Below are 24,942 nucleotides of genomic sequence, written 5' to 3' on the forward strand. Positions count from 1 at the left end.
TTCCTGCATCTGCATATTAACGTCTATGTGATATGTTTCAACATGATACATGTAGCTCCAGTTTGTTGAATGCATTCTGCCAAGGATTATGTTCAGGTTAAAATACTGAAGTGATAGCCAGAGAGCTTGGTTCTGTCACAGAAACTTTGAAGATTATAGGATATTTAGAAATCTATAGGGCTGCAGGTTTGACTGAGTCATCTTGTCTCCCTGTTTTCTTTTTCTGTATTTCTACTTAGTTAAATATGTCAATTCCTCAACCTGCATGGCATAATAGTAATGGAAAACATATGTAGATGTCTCTGCTCAATCAATAAAACTGTGATAGCTTTATCTTCTATAATGTCAGGGACAAATTTTGTGCAAATAGACATGTAATACTAGTAATAGAAATACTAAACGCACGAAGTGATTGCACAAGGTATAAAAGATGATGTGAAAGAAGATAGAAACTGTGGTTCATCGGCATGATATATAGCTCTACTCTCAAACATCATCCTGAGCTCTGACCTGCTTCCCACACTGTGTACCTGTGGAAGTAGAGCCCTGGCACAGCGTCTGTCAAATATGAACAGATACAGTCTCAAACAGTTTTGCGTGAGGCAGGAGGTTTTGTACCAAGGCACAGATAGTTGCCCAGGGTCATGAAGAAGATCCACTGCAAAGCCAGGAATTGAATCCAGTTTTCCTGAGTCCACCCAGCGCCTTAACTAGAAAGCCATTGCTGGATATTATTAGGAAATTTTACTGGATATTAGGACATTTTACTTCACTGAAAGGGTTATCAAGCCTTGGAACAGGCTGCCCAGGGAAGTGGTTGAGTCGCCATCCCTGGAGGTATTTAAAGGACGGTTGGATGAGGTGCTTAGGGACATGGTATAGTGGTGGTCTTGGTAGTGTTAGGTTTACGGTTGGACTCGATGATCTTAAAGGTCTTTTCCAACCTATAGGATTCTGTGATTCTGTGATTTTTCTCTCAAGTGCCGTCTACCAGTTGTTTCAGGGCAGGGAGAGCAGGGTCTTGGCCTCAGACTGGAAGTCTTCAAGCCCTGTCAGTTCGGGATGGTCCCAAGATATATAAGCAGGATGCTAAGAAGGGCAAGCAAAACACCAGAGTGGGCGAACCCTCGTGTCATCCTTTCTCCCTGTCAAACACAAGGCTCAGGGAGAAGGAGCCGTGTGGGACTTCAGTGCACGTGTGCTGAAGGGTTTTAACAAGACCTTCCTCTCTGAAATTCTCATGCACAACAAATGACAGGCAGGCCTCTGCAGCTGGTATTCTCTAAACGAGAGGACATTAAGGTTTTTACTAAACGAATATCACATAACAGGTATTAAACTAGTAGTGGTATAGTTGAAAATAGTTAAGGTAAACAATTTATTTACTTCCAGTGTGGCCTTAGAGGAATTTCTCATTTTATGTGAGAATAGTTTATCTAAGATTTTAGTTATCTATTTCATACTGGAACTACTTTGAGGAAGAACTTGTCTTGAGAAAATCTGATTAATAAGCATTGAATTCTTAGGAACCCTTGTCTACAATTTGAACTCATCTTTGTGGGGATACAAGTGACTTAGTCTGAATAAGTTTAATCCAAAATTTATTATGCTAACTCTAATTAAAGCATTTTTTAGCTTGCCTCCATGAGTGAAAATTTGAATCAAGGCAAAATGTGCTTTTAAAGTGGAGTAGCAATTGTATTCTTGTTCTAGAAACAAGATTATCTACACAAGTAGGTGGAGTAAATGTGCAGCTGTGAACTCTTTACCAGTGTGCTGTATAGAACTTATTTTCTTAGACTCAAGAACATGTTATGCACAACTGAAGTTATCCTTTGCTCCCTTTGCCTGATGTTTAAAGACCATACATATTTAGTGCCTGTTCAAGTCACTTCCAAAGATTTGCAGAAAGAAGCTAAGATCATATTATATTAACCAAATTAATACATAATTGGCGAAGCAGTACATAACAAAATAAGTAAAAAACATCTGATTCACATAATCTGGGTTTGGTTCTGACTAATGAACCATTTTTAGTGGCTCACTTCATGGACTAAAGAGAGTCCTATTTTGATTTGGTTCGATTTTTTTAAAATTTAGTTAAACAGCTGAAAATAAGAAACTTTATTCAGGGGTAGGTATATAAAGCAGTATGAATTCCCACAAATGTGATCTTTGGTTGACTTCTTGTTACTTGGATTTTGAATCTTTGGGTAGCTCAACTGTATCTGTTCGCAACCTGATTGCTAGAAACACAGATTCTCTGACCCAAGAGCCAAAAATCACTACAATACTGACAATGTGCTTTATTTTTACATATAGTTGGGGAGCTGGGGGTGGGTGGGGTGTCCTGATACCTAGGGTATCCTATACACACATAGGAACTGGACTTTGTTGAGGGTGTTCTCTTGTATAATTTAGGATTCAGAATGCTTCAGACAAATGTAAAAATTGCAAATAATTTTAAATCCCTCATGCTTATGAGAAGATGTCTTTCATTCATCATTGCCAAATTCTGCACTGTTCGCAAGGAAATTGAAGCATCTGCTGCAAACAAAATCTGTAACACCAACAGATAAACTTGTGAAGGGTTGGAGGTTTTTTGTGCTCTCACCACTTGGCATTTTCATAATTCCTCCCTCTTTTCCATTGCCATCTTCCACATTCTCCGCATTCATTTGCTCTTCCATTACCTCTCTGTTACTCCATAGTCACAGGGGTTTAAGCCTCAGATCTCTACAGTTCTGCCATGTGATTTGTGTGGATTTCTTGATTACCTATACTGTGGAGACAGAAATCACCTCTCCTGATATGCAAACCGCCAGACTAAAAGCTGGGACTGTAAATAAAACATGAACATTTATATCTTTGTGTTTTTGAGCTTTGCTATCATGATTTTCCTTTTCTTTTTTTCTGCCTGCATAAATATCTTGTCAGCGAAAGCAGGTCATTCCTGCAATGGGAAGCATATTGAATGAACTGTTAGGGCTTCAGGTATCTAACTGCTTTTAATTAATCACCACTGGCAGCGGGACTAGTGTGAATATCTTACCTTCCCAATAACATTGGATTTCTGCCAATATCCTCATTTATAACCATATTCCTTCCAGCAATGTTTTAATGATTTATTTTTTAAATAGAAAAAGTTTCATTTAAAAGCACCGTTCAGGTGGAGGAGTAGCTTTTAAATATTGTGCATGTGTGATGATAGGCACCAAAGAATCAGATTAATGTTGTGAGGAAGTCATATTATAAAGCATCTTTTAGGGTTTATTCTGCAGAAATGCTGTTAAAAAATTACATTCTCAGAAAATAATTCAAGCATTCAACTTCCTGATTTTATTCAAAAGTAACATTTTAAAGAATTCTTAATTTTAAGAAATATTTCAGGAGTAGACTATTCAAAGTTAAAATATCTTTTAAAGAAATGGAGGCTTTAACAAAGTAAAAGAATTAAGGAAGGATGGTGACATCATTTGGGAATATTTTTGGTTAAACAATAGGCTTGTTATAAATTTCCTTCGAAGAGGGAGTGAGTCTTACCCATGAGTTTTTGGATTACTCGTGTAGAGATATTCATACCTGTGAATGCTATTCCTGTTCTGTTCCAAGAAAGCCTTAATTGCTGACAGCAATTTTTGAGGCCGGTGAGTTTGTCTGCATTAGACCTTGCATATTCCTAACAGTGCCTTGGCCAAGCCAGTGTCAGCAACAGTGAGAAACTCGTCTAAATTTCCCTAGTGTAGACAAAGCCTTAGAGCCCTAACTTATATTATTATGTAGAAAAATGTCAGTTAATTGCTTTCGTTGCCGTTCTGAATTCCAAATAAGTTGTGTCAGAAGTGGTAGAAATTATTGTCTCTGCCTTCAAAGCATCAAAATTATGGTTTCTTGGTTAAAAGCAAATACGATTACAAAAAGGAGACTTTTCTCAGAAAAAAAATTCCCTTTTTCTTTTTGCTTAAGTGATTGTAAGAGACTAAAATAATGATGCCATATTCAGACTGTACTGCTGAGAGTCTTTCACTCCAACCATCCGGAGGGTGAGGAACTGTTTTGACCCTCTGGGTATCGATTACCCAGATTTATCAAAACAAGTGTATAGATAGTGGCATTTCATAGAGCATAACTGTTGAAATGGTCACTAGCAGGTTTATAATGATATTGCCATCTTGTACATTACTAGCAGAGAATATACAGGATCATTGCACATCTCCAAAACTGAACCACTGCAAATTATTCTTTACTCAGTTATCCTCAAAGTTTCTTCTGAAACATGGGATTCAAGCTAAGAACAATGCAATTAGCAGAGTATCATTTAAACAATAGCAATATTGAAAAGTGCTTTAAAAATGCTGGTTACTTTTGTCAATACTTTCAGGCACAAAAATGTTTTATATTTGAATGTAAGAAAAAGCTTGTGATTAGGCAAGCTTGAGCAAGGTTGTTAAAATTAAGCCTTAGTAAGATGTTTGCAGAGTGTATCTGACTGGATAATAAGTATTTAATCATTGCAATAAGTCTTCCATGAATTCCCTTATTCTGCTCACTTAGTGACCTTTACAAGCTGAATATTTCCTCTTTCGCTCTGCCCTCATCTTTCTAAGAACAATGTCTATACTGTGGTAAAGTACTAGAGAGCTGTAATAGGCATTGAAATTGGCCATAAAATTGGTGGTAAATAATGGGAGTAAATGGGAATTTTCATGGCACTTGTTCAAATCACTCTACTGCAAAAAGTCAGGCACTACCACGAGAAGGTGTCTCTTACTGTCAGTCCTGAGAGCTTACCTAAGATAATTCAGAATATTATATTATCTTTTCCTTAGAAAGAAACCTCAGAACACACACAGTGGCACACCAAGAGACCCCATTAGCCAGCAATTAAGTGAAAATGAGCAGAATTGTTCTGAAACCTATTTTCATTAATGAAAATGTTTGTACATATAAGACTTAATGGAGCCTGTATCTTCAAATTCTTATAATATTGCTGCTGCTTTAATTGTGGTTTTATAATCCTGTCTTTATGATAGAAACAAAAAGAAACAAGGAGGACACAGCAGTAGTCTGTGGGTTGCAAATGAAGCCGAAGAGCAATTTTGAATAGACATTGACAAAAGGAGGAAAGTTCTGCAGCTGAAATGCGTGGCGGAAGTAGAAAGCCTGGCTGCACTGGCACTGGAGGGGGCTGAAAACAGTTGAACGGCGGGAAGGGTCTTTGGTTAAATTGGTGCAGAGGACCTGTGGAATGTCAAACTGTATTGTATCCGGCATCTCTCTAAACTGGCCACATGCAGATTTTCCTATTAGGTTTAAAATGTGGGTTTACACCCAATGTCATTTTTCTGTGGTATCTCCGTAGTGAATTTTGTCCCACAGAATGCCTGTGATTTGCAGCAGTGGATGAAAGAAACAAGGCAGGCTGGAATATTGCTTGCCAAAAATTCCCTTGTATTCATCACATCAGAGAAAGTTGTTTTTTTCCAAGGCACTTCAAGGACTGACGGGAAATCTCATCTCTCCTAGAGCCCATGAAGTCTCACCCCGCTGCAGTAGTAGCGTGGTGGAGCACTCAGATGAAGCCACATCATCTTCGTTTTAACAGTCCGTTGACTACTGAATGGAGGAGAAAGCTTTCTAATTATTCTGCAGACACGATAGTAAATATTTCATTTAAGTAGTTACAGCTAAACAAAACTAGAAGAGGTTTGTGTGTTCCACTTGAATTTCATCAAGTTTAATTTACTAATGTTCTAATGTTTACTAATTTACTAATGATTTGCAAATTAGACTGGTGTTCATCTTTGTCAGAGGAATACGATATGAACCAGTTTATTGATCACTGCGAAACAGAGTAGTTAAAGCCATCTTTTTGGAAGACAAGATGGCAACTTCTGAGTAATGAGCACAAACTGTATGTAGCTGTCTTTCTGGACTGATGAACTTGCTAATTATCCCTCTGGTCTTGGTTGAAAGCTTCTTTGGGAAGTTTCACCCTCCTCTCCGTTTTCCCTTGGAAGTGTGTGATATGTATGTGTGTGTGTGTGTGTGTGTGTTTATGATTTTGGAAATAAAAAAAAATATTTTTTTATTTCCTTTTATCCTTGTTACATATCAGTCTTTTCATCTAGTTCTTTTTATTTTGACACGATGTCAAGTGTAAGTAGTTTTCAAGCCAAAATAAATGAAAGCCCGTTTCATATCTCAACTTAGATAAAGTTTATCAATAAGTCTATGTGTAGGTGAAAATGCTATGTGCTTGTATAGATTTACATATCTGTTCCAGTTTAGGCCAGTATTCCCTGTGTCTGGTTAAAATAATATGTAGAAGGGAGTCTCACTGTCTCTGCTCTCTGACTGATACTTTGTGAAATGCCTGATGTCTTTTTTCAAGATTTAAGATGAGAACACGGAGTATTGAGCAGTTGATGAATTTGTATTTCTTAGTATGAATAAATATAGAAACTTTACACATCTGTCTATCTTGCTTCCTATCTTCCTGTACATGTATGTATATACCTACACACAGAATGCATGCATCAGCCCAGTTACACAGGTCTTTTTGGAACACCAAAGAGAAGTGGGCATGAAAATGGTGGAGGTTGTATTGTTTTCAGACATGGACTCCTGAATTTTGGGGTTCAAAATGAAAATTCAGAAGGCTTGCAATGTAGATTTCTGTTTATCCTTTGTTTCCAAAATACTTGCATATTTGTTTGAAATACCATCATGACTAATATGTACTAACACATTTCAACTACCCTGTACAAATAAGTAAGAGAGAGTGTGTGTGTGTGATAGAGATGTTTTTATGAATAGTATATCTCATAAATAGGTCTCAAAATACTCAGCTTTGTTGAAATGAAAGCATCTGTAAGTTACCAAATTGTTCATAATTTGGGAAATATTCTCCTACTTAGTATTTTGCAGAGGAGCTAATAGGATCTCCTCCTTTTCCAGACTCGGGAAAAGTAGCTAGCACTATCTAAGCTCCCTTATTCCTGTTCAGACTTTGCAGATAGCCTGACTTAAGAGAAATGTCTGCTGTTCCCAAGTACAGAGCAGAAGTATTCATAAAATCAATGACAGGAGATTAGCTGAATGAATATTATTATTTCTCCTTGGATTTTTGCTTTCATCCTTCCTTGTCCCCGTGCCCAGATGTTCTCCCAGTGTAATGAAGTGGCGGTGCGTCTCACACCCCACGACGCCACGCAGGGGCTTGTCTAAGGCCCCCTCCTCCTCATTTTCCACCTACCCATCCACTCTCAGTTCTGATGAGCTGTTTCCTGATTTGCCTTCCACACCTCCAGCCCATACTCGAGTTTATAACCAGTCTCCAGCAGATTGGTTATAAACGTTCACTCGGCACTTCGCAAGTGCATTCACTAGGCACCTTGCTGAAGGGCTACCTGTTTACATCAAATAGTAGCAGCGAGCTGGCTAGGAAGCAGGGCTTTTGGGGATGCATTAGGGCAGGTGACATAACGCCAACAGGTTTGTGCAGACGTACTGTGGACTGTTGTGGCATGTGTCATGGGAATGTTTTAGTGCTTCTCGCTGGTTACAGAATTGCAGGCAGCATTTAGAGCCTTGATACGGCTTACTGCATTCATCTGCTGCTGCTGGGGATATTTTTCCTCCCATTTAAATGACTCAACACATCATTCTTGAAAAAAGGGAGCACAGTTTAAATACTATATTCAAATTTTTCATCTTGCATTCAAGGTAACATTGATATTCCTTCTTACATTTAATGATGCCCTTACTGTGTGAATGAAAGCCGCATAACAAAATAGATGACTCCTGCTTTTGCTGTTGAAGTTGTTTCAACTTGACCCTGTCTCCCCTGACTATTTAACAGCAGCCTCCTTGATTAAGATTTATTTCAATTTATTTTAGCTCATGTTCAGGAGCACATTATTTTCTTTACTAGGTCAGAAAATATTTGGGTTTTTGTTTCTTGTTCAATCTTGCTCTTTTCTGTTAGAGCTGAATATATACAGAAATATATTCTGGTTTGGTAGCAATAGCAGATGTCTGTGTTGGGGGAGGTTTTTGTTACCTTCTGGAGTTTATAGTGTTTTGTCTGGTGTATTGATTATTGGATGCTGGACAGTTTCCTCAAGGTCATAGATAGGAAACAAACCCAAGTTAAAAATACCCTCATAAAGGATGCATTAGAGCAGCTCTTTTGAAAGTTTGATACAAGCAAGTAAGCAAACAAACCAACCCAATTCTTTTTAAATTCCTTGTCTCTAAAAATGATAGAAATAAGCTTGATAGAGTGGAGATCAGACTGCAGTAAGTGCCACAGTAACAGTCAGAGCTTCCTGCTGAGCTTCCTGCATTTCTTTGCAATGCGTTATCCTTCTGCGAAAGGGTCGTTATGCATCTTATCTTCTCTGTAGGTTGCAGCACGCCATCAGAGCAGAGAAGTTGTCCAGCTTTGAGCAGCAGTCAATAAAAGCATTCTTCACTTTTCTTCACTTTTGTCTTTCATTTTATATTCTTCCTAGTAGTGAAGAGCTCCACTCCAACCTTCTTCCCAGCACTGTAAATTTTACCACAGAGTATTTTGCTAGAAGATATCAAGCACGATTTGGCACTTTACTGTGCTGATAAATTTAAATTGATTTTTGGTAGTTAGGTAAGCGGTGACCAGTTTATCAGTTGAAGGTTTGGCTTTCTTCTCTAGAACAGTTCACTCGGTCCACTGCCTTCTCCCTTCTGCCTTCTCTCCTGAGACCCTCACAGAGGTGGGCAGAGACATGGTAGTATTGTGGTTTTATATGTGATTTATACAACCTATTCAGTCTGCTCCCTGCTAATCCCTATCTCCTGAGAGCAGTCCAGGCAGAGATGAGGAATAGGCTGGATCATGGTATCTCGGGTGCTGGAAGAAACTCAAGAGGTTGTCATCCCTGCATCAAGATGAGATGTTTGCATATCCTCTTCTTAAAGCCTTTCAAGGTTGCAGATTTCATGACTGCCTCTGGTTATTTATTTAGTGTTTAATTCTTTTTAACACTTTCCTAAGATCTAAGCTCTATCTTCTTTTTTGCGGTTTAAGCCTATTACTTCTTGCCATGTCTAGTAAGCACACAGAGAACAAATTCTTTTATTTCCTCTTGGAAGTGGCCTTTTTTCGTAGCTGTCTGCTACAGCCCCCCTCTGTCTTCTCTTCTTTGGGCCAATCTCTTTTCACGCCTTTCACGTTTGCCAAATCCCTGCTCACTCCAATTATTTGCTTCAGTCTTTCTTGAGACGTGGTACCCAAACCCACACTCGGTATTCCAGCTAGAGGCTTTCCCAGTGGACATTGCAAGGAGAGGATTACTCTAAGGTGTCTTGTTGGCTGCACTCTTGGTTTTATATCCTAGGATGGCATTCTGGCTTTGGTAGTTTTTGCAACAGAGAGCATCAGTGATTCATGTTCATTTTATTTTCTGTAATGATGCCAGGATCCTTTTCTGCGGAGACTTGTCTAGTCATTGCCCCTCTGGTATTTTGAATGATTTTGACATCTTGCTCCCAGCTACTCTCTTGCCCTGGAGGCACCGTAGTCCCTCTCCGTCATGTGGCTCAGTGTGTATCCATCGAGTGGCCGTAACGCTGGCATCCCCGTGGCTCTGTGACTGAATGACAAAAGGAGATGTGGACTTCAAAAACTATTCATGTCGCCTTTCTGGAGAGCCTCAGAAACATGGGCAGCGCTGGTGGAGTATGTTCTGGGGGCTTGTGCATTGCTAGTTTCTTTCTGAGGAATGTCTTTGCTCCTCCCTCATCACAAAGCCAAGGTATATGAACATACTCACGAAGTTACATGTGCAGGACAGGCTTGTCCTATGAAGCCTGTCCCATCAGTCATGCTGAATGCCATTGACTGAAAATCTTAGGGGAGAAGACCATCTTTTCATTATGTACGTACATAGTGAGTGTCAGTAATTGGCCTGTCCTTGGCCCAGGGATTACAGCTGTTACATTGCTGCTACTCCTACTAACAAAATTAGCAACAGGCTTTATGATATGATACTTTCTGCAAAACCAAGAGTTGCTTCTCTTTGAAAACATTGGTGCCAGAGAGCCTGATAAGGTAATAGGAAGAAAGTGGTTAAAAGGTAGTAAAAAAGGTAGATAAATACTTCCCTTCAAAAAGAATGTTCTCCCAATTTAAATTGCTTAAGACTCATTGATGTGAAATAATTTGTCCTATTTGGAGGGAAAGTTAGACGCACTAATTGATCTAAGTAGAAATTTCTTTAAGAAAAATTTGGAGGCAAAAAAATTATATTGTAGAAGTAATGAAATACAACATAGTTTTTTACTTCATTCCATTTAATGGGGACTTACAATCTTCCTTAATCCTTTTTGGTTGTTGATTTTAAGGCTAAAGTTTGCAGTTGGCTTATGACAATTCTGCCAAAAGCTGCACAATTCAGACCATAAACTCCTTGTCTGTACACTCTGTTTTTACTGGGCTTGTCTGGAAAGCTTCTCTTCCAACTCTTCTATTTCTCTGTATGTCAAACTGACCTGAAAAACATATTTATATCTAGTCAACTAGAATTACTGAAAAATAATTAGGTTTGTTCCAAACAGAAAATATATCAGATTAAACATCCTTTAGGAAAACGCCTCACTGCCTGCTCTCAGTAAACACACCAACGTTATTAACTCTTGGATCGTGTTTCTCTGCTCTTCCTGTGTGCTGGAGAGAAGAAGAGAGAGCCAGGTGCAGCTACCCACCTGATTGTTTCCCTTCCCCTTTCATATTCTCTTCTTGGATGTATTAAGGCAGTGGTTGAAATAGGTAGATATACAATGTTATGCCATGCTGGCCCTTCTGAATTGCAGACAGATTGCTGTCCTAGAGGGATTTCTAAAGTTTCATTCCAACATTTCTAGATTTCAGCTTTGGCCACTGGATAAGGAAATATGTCTTGTGCAATGAAGCTGAAGAGAAATTAAATTTTTCCGAAATTAGAGTTATCTTATTTCTGTGGTAGAACTTACGCAGAAAGAATTCTTCAGGGTATCTTCAAATCTTCATGCAGTGTGGCTTGGATGTCAATGCTTGCAATGAAAATCTATCACATTAGGGGATGCTCACCTCCTGCCTGCACGATTCCCAGTAGTTTTGTGATGAGTTATCTTGCAGAGTGGTGTAGGATTTTAATACAATAATCTGTACATTAGCAGGAGTATGTCATACCAGGGCTAAACCATCCTGGCCAAAAGAGGAGCCACAAATCCCAGGGCATTAAAATTCAGTAAACTTCAAAATTATATAAATGTGATATATTGAATTAGCTTACATAGCTAGTGTATTTTTTTGAAGAAGACTTATTTCCTTCTCAGTGTTGACTTCAAACCCCAGTACAACTAACTCCACGCCTTGAAGAATATGCTGTAACGTTGTAAAAAAACTTGTAAAACTAGACTAAGTGTACAAGTCAGGATTTTTTTTTTTGGGGGTGGGGAGAGGCAATCAGGTTTGGCAGGCTGGGAGTCAAGGCTGGAATATGCAGAGTCTCTTAAATATGAGCTTCCAAAGGCCTTTGGAGAGTGCCAGGAGAGCTGTGCTGGGCTTCATTTCTCTTTGAGCATGCTTCAAAATTAGATGTCACTGAGCGTTGCTGGCTTTGTAAGAGTTCTGGATTAGTAGTGATTTAGGCTGTTTCACTATACATCTTATTTCCTGATCAAGTTGACTTTAGTTTTAAACAATTTTGTCATTCACTGCTGATTCATCATTTATACAACTATGAATTTCAGTAGTAATTCTCAGCGTTTTCCCCATGGTTTCTGGAACAACGGCCAGAAATGCCGGCTCTGCGACCACATTTTTGGTTTGAGATTGGCAATAATACTTTTTTCTAGGCCAGAAAATTACCATCTCACATTGGAATTGAAAGATGCCACTTACTTTTAGTGGAGAGAGAGAACCGATTTAATTTATCCTCTGTATGGGAGTAGTAAAAGCAAGCTGTGGAGCTCTTTAAGGCAAAATATATTTTCAGTAGTGAAGACCCATTATTTGCCTTACGGACTTTTTCTCAGTTTTGTACTTTGTTTTTGTCTATTAGCATAAGAGTCCTAAATGATTCAAACCCTCTGATCTCTCCCCTTGCTCAGTGTCTATGGAGATGGGGCAAAGCGATGGATAAAACCAACTGGTCACCTGGGAAAGCTGGCCCTTGTTTCAACAAGGAAATTGTGAGGGCTATACAGAAAGTGATGAAAGTGTTCTTCATAGCCATTATCTATGAAAAAAAACCTAAGTGTATGTGTCCTCAGAATAAGGCTGATTATTCTGGGCTCCTACCACTGGGAAATAGTCACTTTTCTACCTGCGGATTTTCTGTTCTTTCCACCGCTAAGAATTCTCTTAGGTGGATCTGCCTGACTTTGTGTGTGCAAGCCCCTTTATAGCAGGAGAGGGAAGGCTAATCCCAACTGAATTTCGGTCACCTTTGCCTTCTGGGATATATAGAATTTCCCTTGAAGTTTGTACAGAGTCTGCGGTTGGCACAAAACAGACCTACTGGCTCCTTTGATACTTTTAAGCCTCTGCTCCATCAGTTGTGTAGGCCTTTGGTTTATTTCCAAGTTCAGTCCAACATTCTGGTTTTGATCTAGAGACCCTGATGTTATTTTGATCTTTTATCTTGCTGTAACTTTGTTTCCTTGTGTTTGTTCCTAGCAGTGAAGTTGGTTAGCAGTGAAATGATTATTTCAGGCTAGAGATTGCAGTGAGCACAGGAGAGGATTTTCAGATTCTGGGGCACCTGGATTGTCTGGCAGATTTGGAGCTTCATTTCAGGGAATACTACAGTATCTTTCTTGCCTAAAGCCAAGTGCTGAAGTTGTGACCATTTTAGACACATGGATGCTAAAAGATGTTGGAGTGAAGGTTTCTGTTTAATGGAGGAGGGGGAAGAACATAGGATTTGATGGGCTTTGTGTAGATTCTCAGAAGAACAAATCTTTTAGCTCATGAACAGCAGGAAAAATGGAAACCACAGTGTCCAGGGCAGTTCAGTCAGTTGCTAGTAAAATGATAACAATTTCGCAGATAAATTTGTATTTTTGCATAAATGGTGTGGTGAAAGGGATACAAAATGTGCCTCCATTTGCTCAAGGAGTTATTTCCAGATTGCTTTTATACTCTCTCTCTATATATATATAGTTATTTATATATAAATATATATATATATATATATCTGTATAAATTTGTGGGGGAACTTGTGCTTGCAGGTAATTTTGAGGGTGAGTGCTAGTACTGTTAACTCTTACCTTTCTGAGGTGGATTGAAAGTGTTGGGTTTTATTCTGTGTGTACATACAATAAAGGCAAATCTGTATTTTTAAAAAGAAGCAGATTCTGAATCCTAGATGAAAGTCATACTTTACCTTCTGAGGTGTAAAGGTTTTGTTTGGCTTTCTGTGGGAATGAAAGTTTATCTGTTTGTTCCTTGTCACCATTTTCATGTACTGAGTGGCCTTTGTTTCCATGAAGAGAAGATTGCATGTGGTGGTCTCACCTAACCCAGCTTCTGATACCTATTTTTTAATGAAGTTCCCAGCTAAATATATACTTTGGGGGGTCATTAAGGTCTATAAGGATGACAGGAAGGTAGCACAGTTCCAAGATAATAAAGTCATGTAGCGCTACTAAAGATGAACATATGAACAACCTCCTTTCTGAGGTAATATGACCTTTTCTTGATTTTTTTTTACTTATAAAAATATAAAGTTAAAAAAATTGAATTCCTACACTTTCTTCTCTGAGTTGCCGTATATGCACGTAGAAACACAGCACCTGCACTTGGCAATTGCTCTGATTTTGCTCTCTCTTCACTTCTGTGTTTGCTTTTTCCTTTTATTCCTGCCCCTCAGAGCTCAAAAATGTTCGCATCAAGGTATTATTCCTAGGCAGGAGTTTCAAGGGTATGATCCTGCTATCGTTAGTGCCGTGCTCGAAGAGAAATGCCGAGCGGGGAAAGAAGCGCAGTAAGGACTTGATTGAACTCCCATAGGTCTTCCATTGAAGATTCTCATTATCTTGTACCGACTTTTTGTTCATCTTGCGCTGTATTGTAGCCGTAGTGGCTGCAGGGTAGAAAGTCAGCTGCTACGGTTTAGTGCGTGGTGTGTGGATTATTGAATCAAAATTGTCACATTTATGCATCTGCTATTCAGAAATGGAAAACCGTCATCAGTGTAAAGTTTTTATGAGTGAAATAATGAGATACAATCAGAACAAGAACAAGGGTCCTTGTTTCCAGTCAGATAGGATGGTGAAAATTCACGGGTTTTATCCTAAAGGATGAAACAGTCTTGAAACCACAGTTTTTCTGCATGTGGGTGTCGCTATGTGTGAAGCAGGAATTCCATTGATATGGGCAGCTTTACCCAGGTATGCGCTCACTCAGATATATATATATATTTTTTTAATGATCAGGAGTCTTTACGTATATCTTGCGTTACGTTCTGTCACGCTCATGCATGAAAATGCTGGCTGAAGTTGCCGCCCGGTAAGATGACGCTATGATAAGTGCCGTAGCTGGGGAGGGAGCATCTCTTTATAACGACGCTTAAACCATGCGTGTAGGTGAATACGCCTTAAAATCTGAGAACGAACTTGTAATAGCCAGCAGGTATGCAATGCTGGAAGGAGGCGGGCTGCGCGGGAAGGTGGCTCCGCGCCGGCCCCCGTGCGAAAGCTTGGGAAGCCGTGCCCCCTGCCGGCACCGCGGGCCGGTGCCGGGCCGCCCGGGGAGCCGGGCCGCCCGGGGAGCCGGGCCGCAGGCGGCGGGCGGGAAGGCCGAGGCTGGTGAAAGGCGAAATCAGGGGCTGGGGAGCTTGCTTCTGGCGGCCGAGCCAAAAGATTGGGGTCGGAGAAACGAGTCGAAGTGTCGGGAGCATCCAGAGGTGCTGGGTAAGAACGGGACGTGCCTAAAACTTGGTTCAGAGCTCTTTAAAATGATTGGGAGGCCTTCCAGCAGCTTTCAGTGTACTTTTGGATCAGGCCCGCAATCTCCTGAGACTTCAAGGAATTTAAGACTAGATCTAAATCCAGAAACCTTGTTTCTCCCAAGAATATTAAGTTTTTTATCTTCGGTTAGTTGCCGTATATAGGCAAAAAATGTTTTTAAGAAGCTAAAGGGGGCATAACAAAAATAGTAGTATTGTATAGTATAAATATTAGATTGGCAAAGCTGCAGTAATCTATTCTTTATCCATTTGATCAGATTTTATACAATTATATGTATTCTTTTATACAATTATGTCTATTTTTCCACCATTAATATGTGTTATTCTTCCCAGAAATCCGTCAATAAAACCACCTCTTCTGTTTTCATTTCTCTGTTCTTCTGTGTAGTCATGTTCCAGTCACGGTTTTGAATCTGCAGAATTTCATCACTTAGATGGGTGCAGTAGTCCTCATTAATAATCAAGCATAATTTCTTTTTATGTAGCTTATTTAAAATTGAGTATGTTTTAAATATTTTTTTCCTTTCTTTCAAAATTTAGGTGGAGAACAGACCAAAGTATTATGGAAGAGAGTAAGTATTTTCCTCTTTATGTATCTGTTGGGTGTATCCAAAAGTCGTTGTTCTAGAACTAAAAACAAAAGACACAATGGAGGTCTGATAAAATATTTTATTTTACCTTTCACTTCAACTGGGAGCTAAATATATTGAAAGCCTATAATGTAGCTATGTTACAGTCCAGTACTGCTGCTCACAATCCATGGACTGTGCTGCTATGTGAGCCTGCATGTTTATTTTGCTTTTCTCAGGACAGTTTGGGAAAAAAATGTTGTCTGGAGTATTTCTTCCTTTTATTTTGGTTGTCGCTTTAACCTCCCAGTGGTCCTGCAATGGCCTGGGGAGGAGAGAAGCAGCTTGCCTCTCTCACTGCCTTTTGGTTTATGTTCCTATACTTTCACCACGCTACATGGTTGTGGAAGTATGCGTGTCTGCTACTGCATGTGTAAATGCTGTTCTCCCTGCTAAAGTTACTAGGTCTGAAATACCCAAAGAGGAGGTGTATTTTTGTTGTGAGGAAAATAACGGACCACTAGAGTGTAATTCCTTTGTGCTCAGCAGTCTTCTTGCCAATAAATAGCTTGAAAGGGGCTGGATCCTACATTGGCATGGAGATTTGGGCAGGTGAAGTTGCAGGGCATAGCTGCTGCAGCAACAACCCAGATCTGGTATTTGGCCTTTGCTAGAGTAATGTGCTGAGGCCCTAGCCCTTATCGCTAGCTAAATTACTTAGATCCCACGTTCTATTTTTTCTTCCATCCTAGACACATCATCTGTGTTTAATGATCCTTTTCTACCATCGAAAACCTCAAGAGCCAGTAGCTTTGCCCCTAATTACTGAAGTTTCATTTTTTAAATACTGTCTTTGACAACAGGGAATTCAGATCTAGCCACTAGAGTACAACAGAGCTGAAGACAGTACCTAGCTGAGTAACCCATCACACTTCCTACAGCAGGACTTGTAAAACGATTACCGCAATCTCTTATCCAGGAGCCTGCCTGGCTGTTGACATACTCTGGCTTTGTGGGGCAGCAGGACTGGCAGGAACTGTAAGAAATCACCTTGGTGAACCTGCCCAGGCAAGATCACGTTAGTTGTTATCATTCAGAAAGAAGATTTCAGAACCACTGGGACAGTCCTATAAAAGCAATTCACTCAGTGCTCAGTAGTGCTTGGAAAGATAATCAGGAATTTCTAGGGAAAGAAACCGAAAAAAACATAATTATATTACTATATGAATCTGTGATGTGGCTGCATTTTAAATAGTGCACGTAGTTCTGGTCCCTCTCTACCCCTTCCTCCTCCCTCCTCTTTAGAAAGGTTATAGAAGAAATGAAAGGTGCAGCAAAGTGCAACTATGGTGGAGCAAAGGGATGCAGCTCCTAACATCGGAGGAAGATGAACAGGTCTTCCTCAGTGGGTGTCCAAGAGAGGCACATGCACAGCGTCCCTCAAGTTCATTGCCACGGGGTGCTGTGGAGGCCGAAAGTGTAAAGATATTAAAGGGTTTACAAGTGAGATTCTCAGATTCATGAAGGATAAGGTCACAGCTGATCGGACACAACTTCTGGCTAAACCAGTGATGGATGGACAGGGATGTGAAGTGAAAGAAATATGTCACTGTTTCCTGTACTCTTTCCGTAAGCATTTCTTGTCGGCTGCTGTCAGAGGCAGGCGTCTGAGTTCAGGGGATCTTGTACCATGTACAAGCTGGTTTTATGCCTTTATAAAAATGTATCGAAAATATCCATGAGAAAGCTTGGATTACCCAGTGCTTACCACCCATGGTTAAAGAAATTTCACACGTGCCCCAAGTATCCTGTCCCAGTGTTTTCGTAAACTGATCACCAGGAGAGCTTTTTTCCTAATACCTAACCTAAAGCCTGCTATATTTTATAATGAGCTTCTGGTGGCGAATAGCTTGTGCTCATTATTTTTAACTAGAGTTATGAATTGCCATGAGTTTACTGATAAAGACATGCTTAAATTATGTCATCTAGGGGATGCTCGTTTCAATCTGGATGTGGCACTAAATGAGTGTGTCCCCCACCAGTAGAGACAGAAAGTATGAATCAATTTACATCGTTTTGAATAGAAAGTCACTCTGGAAAGATCACCTAAACCTAATATTTCCAACATGTAATAGTTGTGAAAAGACAACGAAAAGAGAACGGAACAACAATTGCATTTACACCCGATGTGTTTTTCTTCTCTTTCACTACCAAGCCAGAGGCAGTGTTAGAAATGTGCCACTTCATATGTATTGTCAGAAAAGAGAAAGTGCTGAAGGCCAGTACATTTTAGTGGCTTTTTCAGACAGCAGCAAAAATAGAAACTTTCAAAACCTCTGAGGAGACCCTCGGAGACTTATCAGCTAGCAAAATGTGTGTAGGAGTTAAGACTCAAACTGCTGTAAAGACTGCATTTGTACTTATGGAAAGATCACCACTAAATATTGATTATCGTAAGGTTAACTGTGCATCCTAGAGTCTCCTTCTTTCTTAAAATAGCAATGACAAAAGAATCAGAGAAGTACTGCTTTTTTCCAACACTGAATGAGGCACTCATTGAAACAAAGAAACCAGTATTTTTCTCAAGGCTACTCTGTATCTTCTTCTACTTTAATATATGCAGAATAGAATTTTTAATAATTGTTGCCACTTTTTGTCTCAGTTCCCCTTACAAATTTGAGAAAGCAACGTTAATATAAAAATAAAGCAAACTGATAATAAGAATAACATCTCATTTTAATTTTAAGTCATCTCCATTTAAAAAAAAATAATGCCTTTGTGCCTAGTTTTCAATTCTGTCATAAGGCCTCCAGAAAGAAAACAAGGAAGAGGGGCATACACTGGTAGAAGAGAAAAAGTTGTGAAAAGATGGGGCATTTACAGAAAAAAATCTTTGGGTGCGGTTGAAGTGTCACACTGGCTTATACTGACTGAAACTGCATATACAGTGTAATTTTTGGTTTGCCTCTATGCTGGACTTGCCCAGGCTGGGTGACTGTACTGCCAGTTTTAGATGCTTGGAAGCTCTCCTGATGGCTTAGACCACGATGCTGTGCAGTCCAGAAGTTTTCAAATGGTTTCTGGGGTGGAGGGGGAGGTGTTTCTGGTCAGATTGTTCTGTAAGTCACTGAAGTGTCTTCCCTTAGGTTTCACGGGATCATTTCTCGGGAGCAAGCAGATGAAATACTTGCTGGCGTAGAAGGAGCATATATTCTTAGAGAAAGCCAGCGGCAACCTGGCTGCTATACTCTTGCTCTCAGGTAAATGATGTTTTGATAGAGCCTTATAGTTCAAATGTAAATGTGTTTAATGGAGGGGATTATATCAGTCCCTTTTGAGTGAAGTCTACGTCCACCGTTACTTAATACACTTCATGGTGTCAGAGTGATTTTACACCCTCTTGTCAGCAGTTTGACCATCGCGGTACTGCGGCAATTCAGTCACTCCTTTAGCACTTGGCTAGGAAGTCCCTTTTCAGAAGCAGACTGTGCCCATTTTCAAAATTTCTGCTACCTGGAGTTGAGTGTTGTCAAGATGGAGCTTCTCCTTGAAAACTGGTAAGAGATGTGAGTGAGTACAGAACAGGGGAGTGTCCTGCCAGAGGACACAGCCAGGTTGTCCTCTGAGCTCAGTGATGTGTTGTACACAAACATCGGCAACCTTCAGCTATAATAACCCTGGATAAACCTGGAAAATCATGAAGTCCAGTGGCTGACCAGCTGTCAAAGGCAGCATACTGAACTTTAGTTTTCTTCCCTAACTGGAATTCAAGCTCTCTGTAGAAACATAGTGTGAAGCATGGGATGCTGCTGCTCAAAGAAGTAAGAGTCTGCTATTCAACTGAATGAAAAATTAAGTGGGAGCCCAAGCTACAACCTCAGTGCCCCTCACAGGTGCCTTTCCTTGAAAATACAGCCGCTCCTGGCTTAGCTGTGCCTTTCAAAACCTGCCCACGCAACAGTCTTAAAGCTGCTGTGGGTTAGTGGCAAGAGGACAAGATATTCTGTTGGGTTTTGGCCAAACAAACTCCTTGGCAATATTTTGCAATTTTTCTAGCATTATTACTTCTGTGAGATATACACAAAATAAAAGCCTGCATTTTTACCGTTCTGCTGGTAAGCCAGAAGGAAGACTCCTTTAAGGAGTTACCCCAAGTAGCTGTGATTGATACAGTGCTGAAATCATCCTCAGAATTCGTATTGATGTGCAGATGGTAGAGCTGGAAAAGCTGGTGAGTCATGCCAACTAAAAAGTGGTGTAAATTAAAAGCAACTTTTGTCGGCTGAAAAAGAACAAACGTAATTTTTTAGGGGTTTGGAGAGAGATTTCAAAAACAAGACTAAAAAGAACGACTAAAGGATGGGGATTATGGCAAAGTGCCTGTTGTTTTGACACAACAGCATGATTTCTAAATCCATCTGGATAATTATTTGTAGAATCAAAAACTGAATTTGATTATAAATTGGGAATTCATATGAAAAATGTGGGCGAAAAAATAAGAGGCTTAAACAAGTTAATTTGAATGCCCAGCAAAGTATGCAGAGACATGCACATTTGATGCAATATAAGGACCATTTAACCCAATGTTGTATCTTTGAATCCTTTAATCAAGAATGGGATTCCAACCTCCGTGTTATAAACTGAATGTGCTACTACAGCACTTTGCTTTTTAAAACACTTTGGAAAAAACCCCATAGATTACACCTGCCATAAATAGGGCCAGAGTTATCCCACAGAACTTTGGGTGTTTAATTGGGCCCCTGAATTAGGAGCTCAGTCTCCCTGGCTTCCTGCCAGAGGGTGATTCAGACCCTTAGGATTTGAATTACTTGCTGGAGATGTCCATTTCTCTTCATTGACTGTAAACAGGCCCATGGTTGTTAAGCATCTGCTTTCTGCCCCTCAAAAATGTTTCGGGATGGAAGAGCCCTTAACACAATTATGCATGCCGGTGTAAGGTCTTATCAATGCAAAACATGCCTTTCTGATCACTGTGGTAGTCCCTTTAGGATTTAGATTTAAACCACTTACGACTGGGTCATGTAGCTTGTTGTGGAGACTTGGTCTCAGTTCTGTAGCCCAGTCCATGTGATGCAGTCAAGTCTGGGTTTTGAACTTGAGTTGGTCTCTCCACAGAGATCCGGTTGCAGTCCTGTGCATATTCCATATGTAATCCAGACATATAGACTCGTCAGCGAAATCACCTCCTGAGCGTTTTGCCAGTATGAATTATCTCTCTCTCTTTTTTCTCTCCCTCCTTTTTTTCTGGTATTTGCAGATTTGGTAATCAGACCTTAAACTACAGGTTGTTCTATGATGGGAAGCACTTCGTTGGGGAGAAAAGATTCGAATCAATCCATGATCTAGTTACAGATGGCTTGATAACATTGTACATAGAAACAAAGGCTTCTGAGTATATTTCCAAAATGACAACAAACCCCATCTACGAACACATTGGATACGCCACTTTGCTTAGAGAAAAAGTGTCCCGGAGGCTGAGCAGAACAAAAAATGAATCAAGAAAAGCAAGTGTAACGAGTGAAGAAAATACCCCAGTTGAAAAGGTAAGTATTCAGTTTAAAATTTTGGCAATTAATACCAGTCTTTCTATCAAATCTGAGAGAAAAAAGTGTTTTGTCTAAAGACCTGTTTCTCTTTTTCTATACTTCATTAAATATTACTATCCCACTGAAAAGTTTATATCCTGTTAATGTGATCTTGGCTCCAAGCTAATATTTGACTGGAGCTTATGACGAAAGCTTTCTAATAAGTACCAAATGCAAATGTTTTCACTGTGTAAAAATATATATATATATACACCATCTAACTTGGGAACTGCATCTAAAATTGTTCACAAGTTACGTTTCTTCGTCCATATATACTCACTCATATTCCGCAGTAAGATTATGAAACTGGTTCCCACTGACCCTTCACCACAGCTCAAGTTTGTTATCTTTCCATTCGCAGTACAAAGCTCTTCTTTTCTGCCAAGTCTTTGGTGGATGGGTCTCAAATTGGGATATTGTGTGTTTTCTTCCCTTTCTTCTCGTGGGTCTGAAATTGGGATATTGTGTTTGCCTTCCTTTCTTCTTGCTCTTTTCATTGAAGTGAGCTTTCCTTGATCTCCTTCTCTCATGTGCCCGTATCCCATAGCATTATATGGACTAGGACTTATTTACATGATGATAAATTGAGAATTTCATGCAGTTAGCAGCCATCTGAAGATGTAAAATTAGAAATTCTTTTACATATGAGGAACAGTCTTGTAAGCAGTGACATGTGGATATTTTCATTTCCCAGGTGGTAAGGCAGTAAGAACTGTAAAACAAAACTTTTTTTTTTAGTCCAGTGTTTGTGCTGAATTGAATTTACTGACATTTGTAAGCGTACTTCTGCAGCGTGACTGATGATTTTAGTGTTCAGTGTGCTGGCTAGCTAGTTGGGAACTAGAGCTGGTTTGTATTTGGGAAGCAGGGAGTGAATCTGCTGTCATACAGTAATATTGAGCATGAAAAGACATCAGCTTTTTTGTATGTATCCTCATCACTCTAGGACATTTCTAGCATAATTATCTGTTGGGTTCACATATCTGCATTGGCTGATTATATACTGGTTTGGATTTCTCAGTAATAATAACTGCCTGAGTAACTGACCTGACATATAAACCTATTCATCCTCTATTACAAATTGATTCCATTAACAATGACATTTTTTAGGGAAGGCATACTGCCACAGGGAAGTCCTTTGGAGAATGGCACAGCAACAAGTCCTCCATTCAAGTTTTATTTCAAAATGATGACAGCGATGACGATAGTTTTTGGTTCAATTGGATGGTATTGTAATATGCAAGAGGAGTGGATGCCATTGAGACAGGTTTCGTGCTCATTGAGTTGATTCCTGTGACTGGACACTGGTTGATTTTGAATGCTGTAACAGGCACGAGAAAGTGAATTTCGACTTTATTTGAGGCACAATAAGAAATAAACACAGTGCAGTGGGACAGACTTTTTTGTGTAGGTGTGTTTGTGCAGGTAGGAGAATGGTCCAGAGGATGTTCTGGAAAAGTTTATTTTATGTCGAGAGAATACTGGACCATTATTGGGATGACTGTAAATATTATTACATGACTGTAGTATAATAAAGCAATCATGACAGTTGAAAATCATGCTACCTTCTCTAGGAAATCAGGACAATATTTTTTTTATAAGGAAAAACACAATTTCAAAATTGTGTTCAGTTTTACTTACAGTTCTTGCAGTTGAGGAGCAATGGTCTTTTGTATCTCTCAAAGTGCTCCTAAAGACTTCAGAGGGCTTTCTTCTAGTACCATATATTTCCTAACAGATTGTGTTTTCTGTTGTACTTGGGGTTGGATGTCATTTTTCAGGCTGGGCAGTTTTGAGTAAGTACTGTAAAAACTCTTTTAGACTGACAGAAGAACTGTTGCTGAAGGGGCCCCTGCCCTTTCTCCTTCACCACCTCCTTTTTGCTGACATATGGTTTTATGCAGCTACACAGTAGGTGACACTAGAAAAGTGGTCCAGATTAAAACTAACTCAGCCAGAAGAAAAAACATGTGCATTTTCAGCCAGATCTGCTACCTGATCCACCTCATATGAGTGGAAAGGCAGCACAAAGCAGAGGGCAAGACTTTCTTCTGACGACAGCTCAAAAAATGATGATATGGGCTTAAGGTGGCTGTAGATCTGCATCCTTAATTTCAGGTAGCTGTGCTTGAAAATGTTTGGACTTGATGTAACTTGCTGTCGATAGTGAAAATACACCTCTGGACCTCATTAGTGATTGGATTAGAATCATAAAATCATAGAATCGTTTAGGTTGGAAAAGGCCTTTAAGATCACCGAGTCCAACCGTAAACCTAACACTGCCAAGTCCACCACTAAACCATGTCCCTAAGCACCACATCTACACATCTTTTAAATACCTCCAGGGATGGTGACTCAACCACTTCCCTGGGCAGCCTGTTCCAATGCTTGATAACCCTTTGGGTGAAGAAATTTTTCCTAATATCCAATCTAAACCTCCCCTGGTGCAACCTGGGGACATTTCCTCTCATCCTGTCGCTTGTTACTTGGGAAAAGAGACTGACTAGATCTTCTTTTGTATTGCAGCTGAGTGAAATTGAAGTGTGTAAAGTACTATTTACCTCCGAGGTGGGTTCATGATGGTTCATGATGTGAAAGGCAGTACCGCAGGTCCTTACCCTACAAGGATTAGTGCTCATCTAAATTTCTGTACATGCAGGCAGTAGCAGCCTGCAAGACTGGGCTGCGTGGCTGCACTGTCATGTAAAAATAGCTGGCTTCAGCTAAGCCATTACGTTGTTGGCAACCCTCTCTGCCTTCCTCTCACTGGGGGGAAGCAGCAGAAGGAGGAATAGCAGCTGTTTCTAACATAGAGCAATCACAGCTACAAGAGGAGCGGGGCTAAACAGGCAAGGTGATCTGCTCACAGGCTGAAGACCTGCCGTAGCAGCTGGGGCCTCGCTGTTGATGGTTGAAGCTCCCAATGGGCTTCTCTACTGGTACCAGTAGTTTTCCATCATCTTATGGAAAATGATGTGAAAAAAAGGTTACTTCAGCTAAATTATTAGCAACTGAAAGACATTCACAGAAGTCTATATGGTGAAGCCTGCCATGGTTGCTTTTGCTTCATATGTTCCTGAGAGAAGCTCATGAGAGGCTTGGGTAGCAGACAAAGACTCAGGGGTCATCATTCCCATTTCTTCCTCACAGTAACCTCAGATAAAGTATGGACTGGGCTTTGGAATAAACTGGTGAAATACCGAGCATTTGTCAGTAATAGCATATAGCGACAGAGGAGGATAAAGGGGATTTAATGGTTGTTTTTATATAAACTTTAGAAGTCCTCTGAAATATAAAAATAATATGGGGAAGTGGTAGTTCAATGGGAGTTGTATCAGATGTTTTGCTTGAGGCTCTCATGTGTTGTACAGCATTTTAGACAAAGGCCATGGTCGGCCCACAAATCAAAACCTTCACCCACTTCAATTACTCCGATAAATTTCTGACTCCTAGAAATAAGTGAAGGAATATTCAGTATTTTTTGCTTCATGTGTGAAAAATCATTGCGTTTGTTGTAAGGTGTGTTTTCTCTGGCCAACTGAACAGGTAAAATGTCTTTTTTTTTTAATAATTGAGCTGGTTTATTTGAAAGTGCTGTCTGGAGTATTTTGAATGTTTCAGAAATCATGGAGTGGGGGGGAAAGCCGTACATGCAGGACAGAAACTTCTGTTATTTTTCAAGAGGAATGTGAGAATTCAGCACTCTAAGGTTAAGCATCAGTACTCCTCTTATAGATTAGGCTTTTTACAAGTGAGATTTTGTTTTAT

The 24,942-nt window shown here is 39.8% G+C and overlaps 1 protein-coding gene across 2 annotated transcripts in view; it reads left to right on the plus strand.

Moving 5' to 3' along the window:
- CHN2 (chimerin 2) overlaps positions 1-24,942 on the plus strand; it is a 166,310-nt gene that overhangs the window by 75,434 nt on the left and 65,934 nt on the right. For both annotated transcript variants that reach the window (XM_075493091.1, XM_075493092.1), the window contains exons 4-6: positions 15,540-15,571; positions 18,715-18,828; positions 20,847-21,132. In XM_075493091.1, coding sequence (XP_075349206.1) covers positions 15,540-15,571; positions 18,715-18,828; positions 20,847-21,132 — 432 coding nt within the window. The remainder of the gene's footprint in view (positions 1-15,539; positions 15,572-18,714; positions 18,829-20,846; positions 21,133-24,942) is intronic.

This window comes from Mycteria americana, chromosome 2 (assembly GCF_035582795.1).
Source record: "Mycteria americana isolate JAX WOST 10 ecotype Jacksonville Zoo and Gardens chromosome 2, USCA_MyAme_1.0, whole genome shotgun sequence".
Classification (NCBI taxonomy): domain Eukaryota; kingdom Metazoa; phylum Chordata; class Aves; order Ciconiiformes; family Ciconiidae; genus Mycteria; species Mycteria americana.